Source organism: Amphiura filiformis, chromosome 1, assembly GCF_039555335.1.
Source record: "Amphiura filiformis chromosome 1, Afil_fr2py, whole genome shotgun sequence".
Taxonomy (NCBI): Eukaryota; Metazoa; Echinodermata; class Ophiuroidea; order Amphilepidida; family Amphiuridae; genus Amphiura; species Amphiura filiformis.
The window spans coordinates 51,433,706-51,444,226 of NC_092628.1; the positions used below are offsets into that span (position 1 = coordinate 51,433,706).

The following is a 10,521-nucleotide window of genomic DNA, read 5'->3' on the forward strand; positions in this document are numbered from 1 at the left end:
ATGAATTCCATTTTGGTATCAATATGTAGCTATTTGATTGTTCTCAGTTTCTGGCATTATTTTAAAAACAATTAAACCATTAGTTATCAGGTAGTTAAACATACAATATGAGAAAAATGTTAATATTCAATGTCTAACAGCGTAAATATGACAATATTAAGGGGTAGGGGACATACAAATCACCCAAACTCAAGTTTTACTGATGAAAATGAATTCATTTTGGTATCAATATGTAGCTATTTGATAGTTCTAACTTTCTAGTATTATTTTAAAAGCAATTAAGCCATTAGTTGTCCGGTAGATAGACATAAAATGCATGAAAATGTTAAGATTCAATGTCTAACAGCGTAAAATATGACAATATTAAGGGGTAAGGGGACATACAAATCACCAAAACTCAAGTTTTACTGATGAAAATGAATTAATTTTGGTATCAATATGTAGCTATTTGATAGTTCTAACTTTCTAGTATTATTTTAAAAGCAACTTAAAATTCATTAGTTGTCCGGTAGATAGACATAAAATGTATGAAAATGTTAATATTCAATGTCTAACAGCGTAAAATATGACAATATTAAGGGTAAGGGACATACAAATCACCCAAACTAAAGTTTTACTGATGAAAATGAATTCATTTTGGTATCAATATGTAGCTATTTGATAGTTCTAACCTTCTAGTATTATTTTAAAAGCAATTAAGCCATTAGTTGTCAGGTAGATAGACATAAAATGTATGAAAATGTTAATATTCAATGTCTAACAGCGTAAAATATGACAATATTAAGGGTAAGGGACATACAAATCACCCAAACTCAAGTTTTACTGATGAAAATGAATTCATTTTGGTATCAATATGTAGCTATTTGATAGTTCTAACCTTCTAGTATTATTTTAAAAGCAATTAAGCCATTAGTTGTCCGGTAGATAGACATAAAATGTATGAAAATGTTAATATTCAATGTCTAACAGCGTAAAATATGACAATATTAAGGGTAAGGGGACATACAAATCACCCAAACTCAAGTTTTACTGATGAAAATTAATTCATTTTGGTATCAATATGTAGCTATTTGATAGTTCTAACCTTCTAGTATTATTTTAAAAGCAATTAAGCCATTAGTTGTCCGGTAGATAGACATAAAATGTATGAAAATGTTAATATTCAATGTCTAACAGCGTAAAATATGACAATATTAAGGGTAAGGGACATACAAATCACTCAAACTCAAGTTTTACTGATGAAAATTAATTCATTTTGGTATCAATATGTAGCTATTTGATAGTTCTAACCTTCTAGTATTATTTTAAAAGCAATTAAGCCATTAGTTGTCCGGTAGATAGACATAAAATGTATGAAAATGTTAATATTCAATGTCTAACAGCGTAAAATATGACAATATTAAGGGGTAAGGGACATACAAATCACCCAAACTCAAGTTTTACTGATGAAAATTAATTCATTTTGTTATCAATATGTAGCTATTTGATAGTTCTAACCTTCTAGTATTATTTTAAAAGCAATTAAGCCATTAGTTGTCCGGTAGATAGACATAAAATGTATGAAAATGTTAATATTCAATGTCTAACAGCGTAAAATATGACAATATTAAGGGTAAGGGGACATACAAATCACTCAAACTCAAGTTTTACTGATGAAAATTAATTCATTTTGGTATCAATATGTAGCTATTTGATAGTTCTAACCTTCTAGTATTATTTTAAAAGCAATTAAGCCATTAGTTGTCCGGTAGATAGACATAAAATGTATGAAAATGTTAATATTCAATGTCTAACAGCGTAAAATATGACAATATTAAGGGTAAGGGGACATACAAATCACCCAAACTCAAGTTTTACTGATGAAAATTAATTCATTTTGGTATCAATATGTAGCTATTTGATAGTTCTAACCTTCTAGTATTATTTTAAAAGCAATTAAGCCATTAGTTGTCCGGTAGATAGACATAAAATGTATGAAAATGTTAATATTCAATGTCTAACAGCGTAAAATATGACAATATTAAGGGGTAAGGGACATACAAATCACCAAAACACAGGTTTCACTGACGAAAATGAATTCCATTTTGGCATCAATATGTAGCTATTTGATTGTTCTCATTTTCTGGCATTATTTTAAAAGCAATTAAGTTTCCCACGAGGGGTTGAAGGTCATAATGGGGCCAATACTAAAAAATGATCCTATCATGTTGTAATGTTGTAATCTCAAATTGTTCCTCTCATCGCTAAGAATTTAAAAAAGACAATTGTCATAGTTCTACGAAGCTTAGTTCAGGGGTTATAACGTCGAATATATCAATATCATAAATAAAGGTCAAATTTTTTAAATGGCCCAATTGCACCAATTAAAGTAAGAAACCTCAATCGATACTACATTCAAATTTTGGTGCAACGATTTGTATTCCTGTGTTCCCCTTCACAGTTAATGCAGCCAAAGTTGAGTTATGGTAATATTTCCCCTACCCTTAATATTTTCATATTTGACACTGTTACACATGGAAGTTTTTTCTCACATTTCCTTTGTATCTACATAACAACTAATGATACCAGAACGTTCGATGAATTCATTATCAAGAGTAAAAGTTGAGTTATGGGAGTTTATATTTCCCCTACCTTGATATTGTCATATTTAGGGACCGTTGTAAACACTTGTAAGGGGGGCCTGATGCAAAAGGGGGGGTCTGAAAATTTTGACCCTCCTAAGGGGGGCCTGAAAAAAATGATCAACAATTTTCCTGAGTATGAGTAAAACATATGACGGTGTGTAGAGGGCGGTGACAACAAACAACAAATGTAGGCACAGCAGAACATGTAGGTAAAGTTTGACAAGTGTTTATGAACGGTCTATTACGCTGCTAGATATAGAAAATGACTTCTTCTGACAGTTTCTGTGTATCTACCTGACAACTAATGATCGCTTTGCTTATAGAAAGTTAGAACAGCCAATCAGATACATTTTGATACCAAGATGAATTCATTTTCATGAGTAAAAGTTGAGTTATGGGAGTTTATATTTCCCCTACCTTGATATTGTCATATTTAGGGACCGTTGTAAACACTTGTAAGGGGGGCCTGATGCAAAAAGGGGGGGGGGTCTGAAAATTTTTGACCCTCCTAAGGGGGGGGGCCTGAAAAAAAATGATCAAAAATTTTCCTGGAAAAATTGAGTTTATATGATTTTCTATGGGGTTGACCCATAATTTTCATGTCAAAAAAGGGGGCCCTACAATTTTTGAGGTCTGTAAAGGGGGGGCTCGAAAGAATATTTTGCGATGAAATTTTTTTTGCATCAGGCCCCTCCCCTTACAAGTGTTTATGAACGGTCTATTACGCTGCTAGATATAGAAAATGACTTCTTCTGACAGTTTCTGTGTATCTACCTGACAACTAATGATCGCTTTGCTTATAGAAAGTTAGAACAGCCAATCAGATACATTTTGATACCAAGATGAATTCATTTTCATGAGTAAAAGTTGAGTTATGGCAGTTATATATTTCCCCTACCCCTTAATATTGTCATTTTACGCTGTTAGACATAGAAAAATTACCTTTTCCTCACAGTTTCTGTTTATACTGCCTGACAAATAATGGTCGCTTTGCTTTAACATAATACTAGAAAGCTAGACCAATCACTTGGATATATTTTGATACCAAGATGAATTCATTTTCATGAGTAAAAGTTGAGTTATGGCAGTTTACATTTCCCCTACCCCATAATATTGTCATATTTACGCTGTTAGACATAGAATATTTACCCTTTCCTCACAGTTACTGTGTATCTACCTGACAACTAATGATCGCTTTGCTTTGAAATAATACTAGAAAGTTAGAACAATCACTTAAATACATTTTGATACCAAGATGAATTCATTTTCATGAGTAAAAGTTGAGTTGTGGCAGTTTATATTTCCCCTACCCCTTAATATTGTCATATTTATTTATGCTGTTAGACAGAATAGTTACCTTTTCCTCACAAATACTGTGTATCTACCTGACAAATAATGGTCGCTTTGCTTTAAAATAATACTAGAAAGTTAGAACAATCACTTAGATACATTTTGATACCAAGATGAATTCATTTTCATGAGTAAAAGTTGAGTTATGGCAGTTATAAATTTCCCCTACCCCCTTAATATTGTCATTTTACGCTGTTAGACATAGAAAATTTACCTTTTCCTCACAGTTTCTGTATATCTGCCTGACAAATAATGGTCGCTTTGCTTTAAGATAATACTAGAAAGCTAGACCAATAACTTGGATATATTTTGATACCAAGATGAATTCATTTTCATGAGTAAAAGTTGAGTTATGACAGTTTACATTTCCCTACCCGTAATATTGTCATCTTCACGCTGTTAGACATAGAAAAGTTACCTTTTCCTCACAGTTTCTGTATATCTGTCTGACAACTAATGGTTGCTTTGCTTTAAAATGATACTAGAAAGTTAGAACAATCACTTAGATACATTTTGATACCAAGATTAATTCATTTTCATGAGTAAAAGTTGAGTTATGGCAGTTTATATTTCCCCTACCCCTTAATATTGTCATATTTACGCTGTTAGACATAGAAAACGTACCCTTTTCTCACAGTTTCTGTGTATCTACCTGACTAATGGTCGCTTTGCTTTAAAATAATACAACAAAGTTAGAACAATCAATTAGATATACATATTAAATTGAATTGAATAGAATTAATACCAAGATGAAGTCAATATCATGAGTAAAATATTGAGTTCTGATGATTTATTTTCCCCTACCCCTTAATATTTTTCTATGTTATGCTGATATACGAGGGAAATCAACATCAGTTTTGTTGAGTTTTTGGGTTTTTTAAACATTTTTGTCTTTTTCCCAGTGGTTACTCACGTCCTACACATAAATATTCACATCAATGGAAACTTAACGGATTTTGTAAATGGAAGTTGGTGCAGTGAAGTGACATATTAAGACATGTACACACACATTCATCCCCTCATCCCCACACATACCCTATGTACACCCAGCACCCCCCCCACACACACACACACCTCGTCCCACAGACACCCCAACGAACTCATACATATTATAATGATTGGAACTGTTACAGTAATGTTCCCCTTGATATGCTTAACATTAAAAACAAAATTAAACATTAAAATTTAAAAAAAAAAAAAAAAATGGAAACTGAATCAATTTTGAAAATATAAAGTGGTATAGTTGTGAGATTTGTGGCCAATGTCAAACTTTACACATATGGTTTAAAAAATCAGATTACCACTCATTTATGGACTATATACTTCCAAATATGCTCAAATGAAACCTGTTTTTGTTTAAAAATAATACTAGAAAGTTAGGAAAATCATTTAGCTACATATTGATACCAAAATGAATTCAAAATCACGAGTAAAAGTTGAGTTATGGGAATTTATATCTCCCTACCCCTTAATTTTGTCCTATTTTTGGTGATTTTATGCGATTATACGCTCATACATAAAATGACCTGTAAAAAAAAGTGATACCACAATTTGAGTCCACTACCTACCTAGCAGTGATCTAGAGGGTCCATACTAACTACCTATGGTGTCAAACCTTGTATGTAGTGGAGGGTGAACCAAGTCCTTATTTAGGCCCCCTGTGGGATCTTGCTCCTGGACTACCATTGAAGGTCCTTGGTTTCACAAATTATTGGTGGACATGATAATAAACTACATGTATTTAAGTCCAAAACCTTAAACCTTGTCCAGGTAACACTGACTTGATAGCCTTGTCACAGTAGAGCAAACACAAATAATCACTTGCATTTTGCAGAGAAGATGATAAAGGAGGAGATGGTTGGAACATGTAATCCGATTGCCCACAGTTAACCTCTCTGAACCCCCACACACACACCCCCACACACACCCCGGCTTGAATGATTCGATTATTCTCTTAGTTGAGAAAATATTCCACAAACGGAAGTACATTGTTTAATTCCTAATTAGCTTGGTCTGGCAGTCAAATCATGCCTTTTCCCTTTTTTTTTAAAACTAACCTGGGTGACCATTATTTCCAAACGAATAAAAAAGTATTACACATCACAACTCCCATCAAAAGAATCAACATATAAATTTGTTAGTTTGTAAAGGAAAAGTCAAGCATTTCCAGTAAAAATAATATAAGGTCAAAATCATCATAATCATAAGCCAGAAATTTAACATTTTATTTTATTCAGACATTTGGCATTTGTGCATTGAAGGAGGGGGGGGGGGGGCATCAAAGCCATAGTGTGTGATTTTCCCCACAGCGACGCCCTCAATTTTTCTTGAATTTCTACTTTTTGTACGATTGTAATGCCCAATGGTGTCCTAAAAATAATGTGAAAGACTATTTACGTTTTATGACGTTTTACGGAAAACGGAATAAATATCACGGAATCGGAGGTACAACATGGAAAATAATTACATTTTTGTAATGAGAAATAAATGTTAAAAACAATCTTGAGTTGTGTGTATCAATTTTTATGATAAAAAATACTGTTTAATAATATTACCAAAATAAAGGTATAATACAAAGGCATGAACCCCCCCTCCATCCATCCAAACATCTTAACAGTCGGCCTAGTATTATCGTGAGAATATTCCAATTAGAGCATATTAATTAATCGTGACGTTGAACACTTTATTGCAACATTAATATCATTCATAATCATTGTTTATACATTTTAAGCTTTATTCATAAAACATGCATATTACAAATTTTACAACACGGATTACAACACGGAAAATGGATTTTAGAAAACGGTAAACTTCGGGCTCTAGACTATACAGTAAAATTTAAGTTTTTATAATAAATCCCGAGATCTCTGGCTTTATTCCGAGTTCAAGGATCGAGTGATGGCTGATAGACTTGAGCAACGTCAATTTTCACATATCGCTGCCAAAACATATCACAATATCAGAAGTTAACAGAAATTCACTTTTATACAGGATTATGGGTGCAAAATGACCCAGCAAGCAGTGAAACAACAAGACTTACATTGTAGTATACAAATAAACAAGTACAAAACATACTTTAATTTAAACTGCCATCATTCAAAACAGCTTCTTTTATATCTGAAACATTAATAAAACCAGTATGTACCCGGATGTTGATGCGCAGATGATGCGCAGTCCAAGTTTTTTTTAATTGAGAAAGGGTTTATGATCATGATGGCGAGCTGGTCCGAATTTTGAGTCATACAAGTTTACGTTGTGAACTACAGGAAAATTCTTGGCCATGAAAGTTATGGAACATCCGCGTTGCATCCATGTAGCGTATAAAGCATGTATGCATGTAAAATAATAGTTTCTCGATCATGAGAGCTAAATAGGCACACAATGACAATTGCGTCGGCGTACAACGCCCCTACCACACATGCTTTGGGTAGCGCTGCACATACAAAACTGTGTAGGGAATTTCAACAAGCATAAATTATCTATCGTAACCAAATACGGTAGCTCGTTATCCAAATAAGGCAAGTCGTAATAAACAGCGCCGCTCATTATGACGTCATTGATCATATGTTTCGGGAAAATCCGAGCGCTGGGCGAATCAATCGATATCCCGATTGGCAAACATTGACTTCCCATTGCAAACCAATGACGATACCCTTCCGGTGTCGTCTTATCCGGTGTCGCACTATACATGTATGTTTTGATCAAGATACTTTTTACCCCCGCAAAGTTACAGCAATTTTTTCATCGCTGTTTCGAGTCAGTTTTGTAGCTCGGAATTGCAAAATTTAAGTAAATTAAACTGTCGATTTTTGAATGCTTCATATCATCTAAGGAGGTTTTTTCAGCAATCGGGTATGTTTTTAGTGTAAAGTTGAGAGTCTTATTTTACTTTTGGTGCTGAATTCAGCAACAAGCACTACCAGGAACTTAAGTGATTTTAGCACGATCGATATGCATGGATCAAATGATTGTTGTGGACGATAATTCAATGGTAAAACGTATGGTGTGCGCCATTCTGCATGTGGGCGAAGCTCATTAGCTATGCAAATTTCAATCTGCGCTGCTCATGCCCAGACTACCGATCGAAATTATTTATGTACAGTGTCAATGAAGCAGTTTTGTTATAGCCAAAATAACAATTACTCGATCATGAGAGGATGTACCTTCTGTGTCAGCGTACTTTTCATAGAATAACACGATCGCACGACCTGCATGACCGAACCTTGACTTGGTCCTTGCCTAGCAACGACGTGTGATTGGCCAATTCTCAAAAGCTGTGTTTGCGCCGTAAGCGGCGGTATTTGCGTAGCACGCTCGGTGCAAATAACTGTGCGTACCGGTACCCAAGTCCAAGTTGGCTCTCATGATCGAGAATTTAATATTTTGGCTATAGTGCGCTGCATTTCCTGAGCGTGCACAATCGATTGCGCTATCGTGTCATTCAACTAAACTAGCGAAATTACGCAGTGCATTCATAGTATACTCTTACTCTCATGATCGAGAAACTATTATTTTAGCTATAGCATATAGCATTTTATCATTTATGTCAATGTATGGTCAAGAATTACTTTTCTTTAAAAAAAAAGTATTTTTTTCGGCACAGCGCGTAGAAGGGGAGGAGACCTCAACATGTGATTGCCGATCACCAGTGCGTACCTGAAGTATTACAAAATAAACTTTATGGATGACCTATGCACAATCAACAACATGTTGAAGCATATCAAGACAATCATGATCAACAATCATGGCAATGACAATGTGAATGTCAACAGGGCCGTGACACTCGTATTCAATCCCTGTATAAAAATTGAAGTCACTTCACGGCAGTTTGAGTGACGGTTGCTAGGGAGTTTGGTACCATCGGAATGTTGATTGAACGTTTTGGGTAGTTTGGTACCATGATTGACAGTTTTTGGGTAGTTTGGTACCCTAAATTTGTCCAAGATGGCGCCCATCGACTGCCAATTATTCGGACCCTTTCCAGCAAAAATACAGCTTATTTAGCCAGTCTCGCCATGGGGTCATCGAAGAGAATATTTTCCTAGCATATTGAGCTAACTCCTCAGCTATTTGGTTTTTCACGATATGATAGTAATGGAAAGATTCGACCAAATGTTCGCTGTTTTTTCGCCATTTAATTTTTTTTGAAACGATGACGAAAACATTGCATCATCTCTTCCACAGGTAATACACTCCTACACGTACATGGGTACTATGCCATCACATGCATGAAGGCGCATAGGCTGAATGACTGACTTCATTTGCGCAAACGAGTGGCTTATCCTATAGTATACAAATATTTACTGCTCTAAATTCGGGATCTGGTGGAATCTATTGGTCCCCTCGGTGAACTGGAGACCGTGAGCCTACTATTTCCCGAGACCGCCAGGTCGAGGGAAATAGTAGGCTCACGGTCTCCAGTTCACCGAGGGGACCAATAGATTCCACCAGATCCCTAATTTAGAGCAGTAAATATTTGTTTTATCCTTCATTAATATATTCTTTGTTCATTAATTGGTTAAATAATAGAAAGGCCTTTATCATAGACATAGGCCTAGGCATAAATGTAGGCTAAGCCCAAGCATAATCAAGGCTAGGCTAGGCTTGCCGTGCTTTGTTTTGATTGAATACACGTAGGCCTACATGCACAAAGCACGCACACAATTGAGTGGCTATAAAGCTTACCGTTGTAATGTTTTAACCTCTACAATACCGCCGTGAAACGAGTAACCATGTTCTCTGTTATTTCGCCGTAAATATTAAGATATTGTTCCTGATGTAACTCAGATTTATGTCATTAAACTGCCGTATTTTAGCTGCACTTCTGTGCTGCTGCTTGTGTACTTCGCAAGACAACACGACTTGCTACACATTAATACCCCAGAACCGGTAGCGATATCCCGCGTATGTGGCGAGTTGCACCGACCGTTAGGAACTGCGACGCTGCTATGAGGTCATCTGCTACTCAGAGGAGTATAGCAAAAAAATATATCCCGGGAAATAGCACTTTGAGTCGGCTTTTTAACTGCTTTGCAAAATAGCAAAACTATTTTTGGTCACATGATACTCGTTTAACCAATTAATGAACGAGAATATATCAATGAAGGATATAATATATTAGTACTCGAGAATCCTTGATGTCAACAACATCACAACACTGAACAAGTCAAATGAACAGGAAGCACGTACACCACATAAAATGCGGTTAACTAAAAATTAAAACATTCTCTTTGAACAAAAACATCACCAACATATACATTCAATATTCCGTTAAACTTTCATATACATATACTTACCAAACATGCGTAGATGCATGTTTGTAATTGGGTTAAACGACCCGCAGGCCAGCAAAACTACTCGAGTGGGAGCGGCCATCTTCAATCGCAAAGGGCTTCTGGGTATTTTTTGGTCCTTGTTCGATTTTAGTGATGTCTTTTTCGTGCAAGTTCTCGTACAAATAGAAACAAATTTAATTGTAATCGGCATTTTAAAGTTTACAAAATATTTATAAATATATTTTTTTATTTTCTATATAAATTAAACATTC

At 34.9% G+C, this 10,521-nt stretch overlaps 1 protein-coding gene across 2 annotated transcripts in view; it reads right to left on the reverse strand.

Annotated features, from left to right (window-relative positions):
• LOC140148578 (nicotinamide/nicotinic acid mononucleotide adenylyltransferase 1-like) overlaps nt 1-10,480 on the reverse strand; it is a 65,381-nt gene extending 54,901 nt beyond the window's left edge. Inside the window, exon 1 of one of the 2 annotated variants that reach the window (XM_072170588.1) lies at nt 10,271-10,480. In XM_072170588.1, the coding sequence (XP_072026689.1) occupies nt 10,271-10,460 (190 nt within the window). In that variant the 5' untranslated portion in view covers nt 10,461-10,480. The remainder of the gene's footprint in view (nt 1-10,270) is intronic. The other variant, XM_072170595.1, reaches the window with a different exon arrangement.
• Between the last annotated feature and the right edge of the window lie 41 nt (nt 10,481-10,521).